Consider the following 11,716-nt stretch of genomic DNA (forward strand, 5'->3'; position numbering starts at 1 on the left):
AGGCGGATAGCCAGGGAGCCTTGGCTACGAAGGACGGAGCTGGAATTCAGGTCCCAGCAGTAAACCCTCAAACTCAGTGCCAACCCAGTACCATTCTCCACCTTCAACGCTTACAAGGCAAAGAACAGATGAGACCCAGTATGGGAAGTACAGAGTATCATGCCCAGCACAGAAAATATTAGTTGCTCTTTGCTTGAGCCAAGAAGGAAAAAAAAAAGTATTCTGGGATGGCTGAGTAGCTGATTTCCATTAGGGACAGCATTGCGTTTTTAGCCCATTGGGTCCACTGGAGGAGCTGTGGAGGGAGATGTCTGGCTCTGTATCTCCTCCTCCAGCCTGTGCCCCGTCCCCATGGCCAGCACAGGGAGGTCCATGCAGCCAGCACTTAGGAACAGGTAATATCGAGATGCCTCAGAGAGGAGTAAAGCAAAGGATGTACCTAGCTGGTTTGCCTCTTCAACTTCTACTGGAGTGGGGTGAGCGTGTGAAGGGGACACTGTCCCGTCACATCACCGCAGTCAGCACCTCTTGGTGCTTATACTCATACGTTCATAGAGGCCTCCAGCTGTCCTGGAGGAGCTGAAGGAAGTCCTGCCTTACAGATGCTGAGCCATGCTCAGGGGCAGACAAGTCACATTGCCACCCTGCAAGGAGAAGCCAGGTCCCAGTGCCAGTAGACTGGGTCCAGCAGTCTGTACTACCGAGCTATTATGGGGTTAACTCTGTGGAGTTAGCCATAGGTGGGGGATATAGCTAGGGAGGGGTGGGTGATTCTGAGCCCAGACACAAAGACAGGTGATACTGAGGTGGCAGAGCAAACTCTCTTGAGCACACCAGGCTAAAGCCCTATTGCCCAGACCTCTAGCGAATGACATCGGACGAAGTGGAGACCTACCGCATGATGCCCAGGGGATCCAGCACCTCCTCCTCTTCCTCTTCCTCCAAGGACTTCTCCAGACCCTTGTTGCTCAGGCCCAATGTGGGCGGCTGGACTTCATCCTGTTGCCCAAAGAAGTCAAAAGCCTCATCACTGTCCCCGGGCTGGCTGGCTGTGTCATCTAAGACAGAGGGATCTCGGGTGGCAAGGCCTGTAGCCCCCGGGGATCTGGTGCCTGTGGAAGAGAAGGAAAATAAGAGCTTGTGTCTACTTTCAAGGGGACATCACCACACCCATCGCCTAAGCCAGGTTCTGAGGCTGAGGGATTCCTGTAACCAACCTCCTGGGACCAAATTCTGCTTCAACCTGAGTGGAGAGTCTGGGAGAGTGCCAAGTGCTGTGCTACCCCACTATGTGATACTGACACCAAGGGAGCCTGCTGTTGCCATGGGGAATGTCAGAACAAGCCTAAGGCAGGAGTTCCCAAAAGGGTTTTATAAACTTTTCCCAGGGAGACATGCTCAGATAGGGCACCACCTGCAGAACAAAGGGAGTATGTAGAAGATCCTAGAACACGGGATCACCCCAGGACAACTGGGCTTACATCAGTGCTTCTCAAAGCATGGTTCAGAGACAGGTGTTTGCGAAAAGTTAAGTTCAGAAAGGGGAAGCAAGGCCCAGAAATGCCCACAGAGGCTTGGCATCACCACAGCCTATGAGCACGAAGTACATATGAATGTATCTGTGAAAGGCTAGGAATGACTGGCTAGTTCTCCCCAGAGAACAGTTTGAGAAGCATAGGTTTGGACTATTTGCTTATCTCTAAGCAAGCAGTGACTGGTAAGTTATCCTTTAAAACAGTCACTTAAAAAATAAAAATCACTCAGCTAGTGTGGTGGCGTACACCTTTAATCCCAGCATGGGAGGCAGAGGCAGGCAGATCTCTGTGAGTTCGAGGCCAGCCTGGTCTATGTAGTGAGTTCCAATATAGTCAGGGCTATATAAGAAACCCTGTCTTTATGCCCTGTCCTGTAGAACTGGAGATCCACAGGATCAGAAAACAGCAAAGTTAAATGACTGACCAGAAGATGGAGAAGGTGAGGGCGAGAGATAGGTACCATGCATAGGTGTGGCCTGGCCCCATCATTCAGGGCAGGAAGGGACAGATGCTCCCCCAGGGGGGACTTAAGTAGACGGGAGGGGGGTGGTCTTTTGATCACTACTCTCTGATGATAGGCTCTGTCTGAAGCACTTCACGTGTGTTAGTTCATACAACCCCCACAGTCTCCATCAGAAAATGACTTCTCTTAGAGAATAAGAGAGAATGGGTGTGGGGAGCTCCCTGATGCTATACCAAAGAGCATCAGGTCCTCAGTGTTGGGAACAAGGGTGTCAGATCACACCCATATTCTCTATGTGGGCCATGGGCTGCACGTGATGCCCATAGGGGACTGGGTCAGCACAAGCATAGTGTTCCCAGGTCTGGTTGGCAGGAGGCAGAGGGTTATATGCACATATAGCAAGTGTATAAGCGAAGGGAGATATACGTCAAGGTTGGCCAGGAAGGCCATGGTGAGGTCACTCTGTGAATATCCAGCTGGCATCTAGAAGGTTAGTCCCTTGAGGGTTGGGTCTCCCCCTCACCATCCAGCCCAGGAAGTTATTGAGGCCCAACTCCCTAAGCATCCTGGCTAAAGCATGCAGGCCGTGGAGGGTGGCAACGGGCCTCCCACTGAGTCGTAGTGGTGAGGTGGATTCTGGGATGCAGAGACATCCCGGACATGGGACAAAGCCTTGGGTACCTAAGAATTCTAGCAGCTCTGGGCTGCCTGCCAACTGGGCATCCTTGGAGACACAGCGCAGAATCTCATCGAACATGGCTCTCCTTTCCCGGATGTCAGACTCCCCGACAAACAGGACCTTCCTAGGCAGCGGGGGCAGGCTGGCTGCCGGGTAACGATTGTACAGTTTCTGGTAAAACTCCTCGATCTCGCTGTATTTCTTGGAGACCTGGAATGAGAGGAGCATGCGGTTTCCTGCGGGAAGGACCAAGGGTGAGAAGCTTTCTCACCCTGACCAGATACGCACCTGCATCAGGCCCTCTACACACCACCCAGCCTCAATCTCTGGTCCCCAGGGACATCTTAGAGTCCCAAAGGAAGGGCACAATAATGGAGTAACTTAAAGGGACTCCTGCAGGTTCATGTAAAGGAGGACTTTGACACAAGGACCTGAACCTGGCCTGCAAATGACCATGGCCTCTACCTATCCTGGGCTTTCTGAACCTGAGCAGAGTGAGTTTGGCACCTGGCAGGTGTCAGGCCATCTTGTGACAGCACTGTGTGCCCTTTTCCCAGCACAGGTGGTGCCTGTCCTGACATGCATGCGGCAGAGCAGGCGTCGAAGGTGCATGGGGGTCTGGGTGAAGCAGGCCACAGCTCCTGCTGCTGTTACCACGTGGTCCCAGGTGTCCCCTGAGTCTCTGAAGGCAGTACTTGGTTTACTGTAGACCACAGGATAGCTGCCTCGATGGATCGCCATCTGCCTCCTCTATCAAGTTCCACACCTCTCCACAGCTTAGTGAGCGTGCTTTCCTATACTGTACTCTTGCTATGCCTTTGTCAGCAGAGGAATCCTCAGCTGGCTCTGGACTTCATGCAGTGATCAGCCATAACCCCATGGGTTTGGTGGCATTGCTGGGATCTGTACAAAAGTCACTTGCCTTGTGTCACAGCCTTCATCATCATCCTCCGTTATCTCAGTCCTGAACTCCTTGGCGACTCCCTGAAGGCCAGGCCATCTCCCCAGGAAATATGCAGCAATGCTGAGGACGAAGGCATGGACGAGCTGTTCCCCTAGGCCTGGCTATACCACTTTGAGTGTATATGCTAGTGTGTGGCTGGACTGTGGGTGTCCCCCTCATTTGGGGCTCAGAAAGGCATGGTGGTTACCAGACAGGCTGTGGGCCACATCTTAATAACCAGCACACCATAAATAAGGTCTTAGACCCAGGAGATGGTTGTGTAGTGGCATTGGGGGGTGGAACCTCAGAATTCTCCAAGTAGGGACTCCCCTGGGATAGGAAGCTGCTGTCCATAGTTGAACACAAGAGCCTGATTCTGGAACTTTCCTGGAAGGAACTCCCAGGGAAAGAATAAGGAGGATCCCCAGTGCACTAGCTAGTTGCTTTAGGCTCCCACCAGGAGGGTCAGACAAACTGCAGCAATGGCTACAGTGAGGGACGAGCACCCTCTGCTGGTATTAAGTGCTCCATGCAGGCTCAGGCATGACCCACAAATCAGGCAGTGTGAGGGACAGGAGGGAGCTTTAAGTCCAGGCTCCTGGTCCCATCCAGGGCTCTCATCCTCTTGTGTCCTAGCCAGAACATCAGGCAGCTGCCAGCAAACATATCAAGGACAACAGGGTGCTATACTCAGTGACTCTGTGTGGCAGGCAGTGAGGAGCACTGGGTGGGAATGATGCTGCCTCTGTCCTCTGATACACACACACACACACACACACACACACACACACACACATACACACACGTCTGTAATGAGAGACGCAGGGTGTCTGCCAGACCTCAGACATAGTGCTCCTCCCTGGGGGCTGGCTTTACTTCATGGTTAGCAACTAAATGCTTGCTTTTATTAAAAAGTATATATCCTTCTAAGGAACAGACACAAAATGATGACTGATTCTCTTAGCTAACACATCAAATTCTAGGGGGATTGCAGACCTGGGAGCATAACTCTAGCCTACACCCCTAGATAACACTGTGTGTGTGTGTGGGGGGGGGGATAAAATGAGTTATCCTTTGCCCTCTATGCTTTCCACAGGGTGTGGGCATCACTGTATAGGACAAAGCAGCACTAGTGTGGCATGTGGCAGTGTCACAGGTGACCTTTCATTCACCCCACACTGACATCAGCCTTTTGTGCAGGATGAAACAGGCTGCGCTGGACCTCAGGGGCTCCCAGGATGCTGCGTCTCCCTCAGGCCCTAGAATCACTGGGTGTACCTGAGCTCAGGTCAGACCCCCAGGAGCTGCAACTGGCTCCTCAGAGAAGATGGACTCTAGAACACAGCGGTCCCAGAACCACAGCTCAGGGGCTACCTGGGTTCAGTCAAGAGTTGGTCTAAGGAGCAATCAGATGAAAACCAGCACTGTGGGGAATGATTTGTGACATATATTCTTTTTTAGAACTTGGTCCCTTAGCCAGGCGGTGGTGGCACACACCTTTAATCCCAGCACTTGGGAGGCAGGGGCAGGCGGATTTCTGAATTTGAGGCCAGCCTGGTCTACACAGTGAGTTCCAGGACAGCCAGGGCTACACAGAGAAGCCCTGTCTCAACAAAACAAAACAACAACAACAAAAAAGAATTTGGTCCCTCACTGTCACAGAGCTGCACACTCATCAGTTCCCTTTTGTTATGGCCACTTGAGGTGCCCAAACCAACCTGCAGCAGCTGCTTCCTCCTGCTACTAAAGGACCCTGGTTCATTTCACCGTATCCTAAGATCCCGAGGCCTGTCTTTCCTGCTCATCAGGTCTGGATCCTTCCGTAAGAGGTCAAAGGGTAAGTAAATATGTGAACCCAGCCTTCCTCTTAGTTGAAACTCTCTGTTCCCTTACCTTCCTTGCCTTCAGTCACCCAGCCTTCCCTTCTGCTACAATGGTTGGCCCAGCTACTGTTGGCCTTGCTGGTATGTCCAGGACTTCCTCTCCTCAGCTCTTCTCCCAGCCCTTCACCCCTGCTCTCTGGGTAGCTTTACCCACCCCCAGCTCTTAACATGGCCTCTAAGCTAATATCTAACTATGTAGGACTCAGACCTCGCCCGCTCCTATGTTGGGCTTCCCGTGTCCGCCCAGTGGGTGAGCACTAGCTGCCCACCGCCGTCTCTGACCTGCTCCTTGCCAGTGGTGCTGCTCTTTACCTGATGGAGCACACTGTAAGCACTGCCTTCTCTCCTTGTCTCTTATCCTATTGTTTCTGTTGGCTCCCAGCATGGAGGCTTACTATCTTATCCTCAGAACCAGGTGTCTCTTGGCCCCAACGCTTTGCTGCCACTAGATGCTCTGGTTAAAGGCGGACACGGCCGTCACTTTCCTGCTTAAAACTACATGGCCACAAGACAAGTCCAGGTTCAACCTGAGTCCTGTATGTCATCTACCCTCGACTCCTCCCATGTCATCCCAACCCGTGTCCTCTTTCTGGGACAGTCTTCCCTCCTCGCTTGCTGCTTAACATCATCTATTCTCAAGACAGGGTTTCTCTGTGTAGCCCTGGCTGTCCAGAAACTCACTTGCAGACCAGGCTAGCCCTGAACTCAAGAGCTCCGCCTCCCTCTGACTACTGAGTATGCCACCGCCATCCAGCAACACCATCTACTCTTTAAACCATCGTCCTGCCTTTGTCTCTTCCAAGATGTTGCCAGCATCTTCTCCCCAAGGTGTATTAGATTGTTCCTTCTATACATTCCCAGCTCCCGGCGCCTCTGTCACCATCTATGCCTCTTTACAAGTCTGCTTTGCTGTGGGCTCTAAGCACAGGTCTACGCTGGTGTTCCTGTCATCCCACACAGTCTAGCACTCCAGCCCCTGGACACGTGTTGTATAGAGAAGTGTCATCACTCTGAGGGGCAGACGTACCTGCCTGGGCACCCTCAGAGCATCATGGCCAGGGTCCCTTGCTCACCAAGAACTGGACGACATCTTCGGGTCGGTGCTTGGCTGACTTGAACACAGCCAACCGGGTCACCACCAGGATCTGGTACTCCACATGGCCGGACATCATCTTACCCCGCACCTCCTGGTGCTTCGGGACAGTCAGGTCGAGGCCTGTGTGCACATTCTGAACTTGCCTGTAAAGCAAAGGGAGGCAGGCCAAGGTCAAGTGTAAGTCAGCAGGATTCACCACTGGGATGCAGGCAGGTCAGTAGGGCCCTTTCTCCAGGTGCTGGGTCATTCAGCTATGTGTCCTTGTCAGTCTGTCCTTACATTCTGAGGGGTTAGGAGTATGTAGACCAAGAGAGGAGCCTGAGTCTGTGAAGATAGAGCAGGACTGAAGCCCTCCAGGGAATCTGTTTTTGTTTTTCCGAGACAGGGTTTCTCTGTGTAGCCCTGGCTGTCCTGGAACTCACTCTGTAGACCAGGCTGGCCTCAGAAATCCTCCTGCCTCTGACTCCCAAGTGCTGGGATTAAAGGAGTGCGCCACCACTGCTCGGCATTTTTTTAAAAAAATGATTTCTTTTATTTATTTTTATAATGTGCACTGGTATTTTGCTTGCATGTTTGAGGTGTTAGATCCCCTGGAACTGGAGTTACAGGCAGTTGTGAGCTGCTATTTGGGTGCTGAGAATTGAACCCAGGTCCTCTAGAAGAACAGCTCTTAACCGCTGAGCCATCTCTGGAAGTCCTCCAGGCAATCTGGACAGACATACTTCCTCAGTTCTGAAGAAGACAAGATTCAAACAGAACAGGCCCAGCTAGGCCGGATGGTCCTGTCTGCCTTTAACTAGGGCGTCTAGTAGTAGCTTGGAATGATATACAAGACTGCAGGGAAACAGTGGCTTCCTCCTCTGGATACCCTTAGGGGACAGGTACCTGTGCCTGAGTACAGTCAGAACACTTTCTCTAGGCTGCAAGGATGTGCTGGCAAACCTATCGTTCTCGGAGAGCTGTGAGTGTCTACCAGAGCCTATGGAGTGTTTCTTAATGCAACACAACATACACAGAAACATACACATGGGCCTGAGAACAAGGCTGCACACTGGGACAGCATACTAAAAGCATGAAATATGCAATGTGTACACGTCTGTGTCCAGGGACTGTATAGACCTGTATACACAGGGAATAATACTCTCATCCTGTGTGAGGTGGGTGCATCAGCATGACTCCTGCAGGCTTGTACTGACTGCCTCTGGAGAAGCCTCACAAAGGCATCCGGAACAGACACATGCTGCAAGGTGAGATACACTACTCCAGGCCACTTCTTCTCTTCTTTAAATTTTATTTTATGTGTATAGGAGTTTTGTCTGCATGTATGTCTGTGCCCTCAGAGGCCAGAAGAGGGCATCGAATCCTCAGCTGTGAGCTGCCATGTGGGTACTGGGAATTGAACTCAGGACCTCTGGAAGAACAGCCAGTGCTCTTAATCCCTAAGCCCTGAGCCAGGCCACTTCTTTACCAATGGCCAAATGACAGTGTTCTCTGTCTGATGCTGAATGAAGGGTGTGTGCCAATGTCACAAGGACAAGAGGAGGCATGGGGTGGGGGTGGGGGCAGAGGCTAAGGTATGGGGGAAGCAGCTGGCACTCCCCGCAGGTGGATAAGTGATTACTTCAACTGCTCAGTCCCACCTAACAGATAGGAACAAAGGCCCCAACAGGAAGTAGTTTATCTTTGCAGTTAAGAGTTCCAGGGAGCAATCCCAGGTAGACTTTGCTAGCCTCGAGACAGGGAGATGAGGCACCTTTTCTTTAGGATTATTAAGGCAGTGAAGCTGAGGTACTGGGAAGTGATAACACAGAAGGCTGCTCTCCCTGAATGGCAGAAGATGGGAGAGGATCGTCCAGCCCCACTTGGAACCTCCCATGGAGGCTTCCCACAGCCAAGCACACCAGGACTTACATCCTATCCCTGCCCTTAGAGCCTCTGTATTGGTTCTACCAGCTGAGCATACTGTACAAGAATCTCTCCGTCTCCGGCTCGGCTCCCCTGTCTTCACGCCTGAGGCTCAGCTTACTTTAAAAAGCCTTGTTCATCAGCTCCTTTCTCCTGTGCCTAGACACAGTTATACTTCCTTATCCCTCCCGGATTGGCACACTTATGCTCCTCCGCCTTTCCCTAAAACTCCTGACTACTGACTTTTAGGCAAGAGTAGCAAGCCTGGGAACACTGCTCATCCAGACACAGAGTTCGCAAGAAGTGGTCCCTAGACAGTATAAGCATCACCCTGGAACTTGCAAGATACACTTGGGTCACTCAACCAGAAGCCTGAGACCATAAATATCACAAGCTTCGCATGCTATCTTATTTCGGTTGCGACTGTTCACACAAGGAAAGCAGCTACAGCCAATACCTGGTCTGGGTGTGTTCTTGTACAACTGGAATCGTGTAAACAAGCAGTTGGCAGGGTGTCGCTCACAGGCATAGTACACTCACCTGTGCCCTAAACCAAGTGGCTCAGTTGTGATGTGGCTACGGGTCCCTTATAGATTCTACTAACTTTATTCCCATGGCTCAGCCTGACCTGGCTCACACTGCCCTTCAATGACCTCATGCAGACTCAAGGCCTTTCCATAGCATCCCGAGCCAAGGGCGGCCCAATTCCTACCTGTGGTCCAGACTCTTCCCTCCAAACCATCCCGCCTCTTACTCACCTAGCATCCCCATTTGACTGTCAATCATGTTTTAAAAGCAAACCTATCTGAACAAATGCCTATTCTCCTGTTCCACCCACGACCCATCCCAGGAAGCAGTAAGCTTAGGACAGCTGATAGCCATACCCTGTCTTTCTCCCCTTCCCCCACAACCTTACCATTTGCAGACCCCAAAGTTCATCATTCAGAATACACAGAGAACCTAAACTGGCCTCAGCCCCTCCTCCCTCTCCAGGGGGGCCACTCCACCACTGTTCCATGTAGATTCTGGCCAGTGCCTTCAGGACACCTGTGCAGCAGCCGCAGGTTCTCTGTCCCCCTGCTCCCACGGCCAGTCTGCCTGTGCTTTCCACCACACTCAGAATGAAAGCTCATGGCCTTTCTTGGTTGCAGGCCTCTCAGGCCATGTCAAACTCTCCGTCTACTTCAGCACACTGGCCTTTGGACTGTGGCTCTTTCTGTCTTTTCTGCTGAGCGCACACTGCAAGATCTCCTTTCTATAGTCCTTCCCATTGGGGGACTTCTCTCAGAAAGATGTCCCTTGACCACATCGGTCACCTGACCTCTCTCTTTATCATTCAGCTTTCTCATGGGCATTTACTACCCTTGACACAGCTTGCGTTTTCCTATTGCCCACCTGTTCCCTCCAAAGCCTCACTATTCTATCCTAGAACCTGGACCGGTGTTTAGCACAGAAGGGGTCCCCAAGAAAACACCTGCTGGGTGGACATATGTATGAAGCCCCGAGATGCCTAGCAGGAGGAGGCTGGAAACACCAGCTGATCCTAGGTGCATGGCCACCTCTGCTTGCTTAGGTGGCAGTGCTCCTCAAAGGCAAGCTCCTTGGGTCTGCCGTGTCTATCGGAATGGTAGACAGGGCAGGACTGGTGCACCCTCACCATCAGCAGCGTACCATGCCTGTTAACACCCGTGGGCATGCTAGCACCAAGGGAAGCTACCACTACCCTTCAAAGGCACCAGCACCAAACTCAGTCATGGGTCTGCTTGGTGTGGCCCACGGGGACATTTAGTCTTCCTGTACTCCTAACTATTTAGATGGAACCTCTCTCTACAGGAAGGGACACTGAGGCTCGGTGAAAAGGGAACAGCTCACAGGGCCATAGGGACATCTCTTTTAACGGGGATGTGGCCTGTGGCCTCGCTCACTACACCAAGGAGAGCAAGCAGCTCTCAAAATCAGAGCTTATGTGCGGAATCATGCTTTTCTAATAAGGGAGCTGGGAGTACAACTGAACTTGCGTTGGGTAAGCACTCGTTTACCCATCTTGGCTAGAGGTTGTCTAGGGGGAATAAAGGCGGGGTATACGAATTCCTTAAAGTTCACCATTTCAAGAGTTATCTAAAAATCGAAGAAAGAGTAGGACATCCATCCTGCCCACAGGCCCTTTCAGGCCTCATCCTAGCCTCGAGTGTGTTTCTCCAGTGTGGTCTTGGGTGGATGCACACTGTCCCGAGCCCTTTGAGGAAGCTCCTGAAACAACCGCCAGAGTCTCAGCTCTGTGTAACTGGCGTCCAACAGCAGCCAGCAGTGTGTACTGGCAACTGAACGTAACCCTCCCCCTCCCCTCCGCCTTAGCACCAGTCACTTTGCTGCGGGTGTCCCCTGCAATAACAGCTTGTTTCATTCACCTCGTCCCTGGTGCTTAGCATTGGGCTGGTCACACAGCTAGCGAAGAAAGGTTTGGGGGACTAGAAGAAATGACTCCAAGTACGCAGCAGGGACAGGGAGCCGGGCCCTGTCCCAGCCAGCGCTATCTCTCCAATCCCAGGCCTTTCTGGAGGCTTGAGTGAGTGCTTGATCCTTTGGGGGGGGGGGGAGGGCTCAGTTTCCTTGTCTGTAAAACGGGGACTCTTGACGGTGCGCCACCACGCCCGCAAGATAGTGTGCGGTGCTGTGGGATAAACCGCCAGCTGCTGGGATGTCTGGAACGTGCGGGTTGGGGATCTGGCTCACCTGGAGGTGACGAGCACCGCCGGGGACTGCATGTCGGCTGCGGGCTGGCGGACGGTCACGGGATCTGGCGTCCTGGGCGTCGCTGCGTCCCCGCTCCGCCCCGCTCCGGCGCAGCACCACCTCCCCGTCCCTTGCCCGCCCCCTGGTGGCAGCGGCTGTGCACATCGCAGCCTCTGTGACCTCGGAGTAGTGAGGGGCAAGTGCTGCTCAGCCCTCCCTAGGTCCCCCATAGCCACCTCTTTTAAGCCTGTCACCTCATGCCATTTAATACTAGTACGTACTTAACCTCTAAGGCTACAAGAATCCAGCTGCTAGATTTCAGACTTCTCTCCTTAAGGCTAGCTACAAAAGCACTCTCTCCTCTCCCTGGGGCCATTTCCACTGAAGCAGCCTTTTGGGACTCTGTCCCTTCAGGCTTGGGGTCTGTGCATTGAACACCACAGATCTCTGGCCTCTCTTTCGGGCTCTTCTCTTCTCTC

The 11,716-nt window shown here is 52.4% G+C and overlaps 1 protein-coding gene across 1 annotated transcript in view; it reads right to left on the bottom strand.

Moving 5' to 3' along the window:
• Nucleotides 1-11,318, bottom strand: part of Hs1bp3 (HCLS1 binding protein 3) — a 30,851-nt gene extending 19,533 nt beyond the window's left edge. The window contains exons 1-4 of the mRNA XM_034514641.2: nucleotides 11,238-11,318; nucleotides 6,577-6,742; nucleotides 2,680-2,887; nucleotides 896-1,112 (exon numbers count right to left, since the gene is read on the bottom strand). Of these exons, the coding sequence (XP_034370532.1) occupies nucleotides 896-1,112; nucleotides 2,680-2,887; nucleotides 6,577-6,742; nucleotides 11,238-11,269 (623 nt within the window). The 5' untranslated portion in view covers nucleotides 11,270-11,318. The remainder of the gene's footprint in view (nucleotides 1-895; nucleotides 1,113-2,679; nucleotides 2,888-6,576; nucleotides 6,743-11,237) is intronic.
• Between the last annotated feature and the right edge of the window lie 398 nt (nucleotides 11,319-11,716).

Source organism: Arvicanthis niloticus, chromosome 11 (assembly GCF_011762505.2).
Source record: "Arvicanthis niloticus isolate mArvNil1 chromosome 11, mArvNil1.pat.X, whole genome shotgun sequence".
In the NCBI taxonomy this organism is placed as follows: domain Eukaryota; kingdom Metazoa; phylum Chordata; class Mammalia; order Rodentia; family Muridae; genus Arvicanthis; species Arvicanthis niloticus.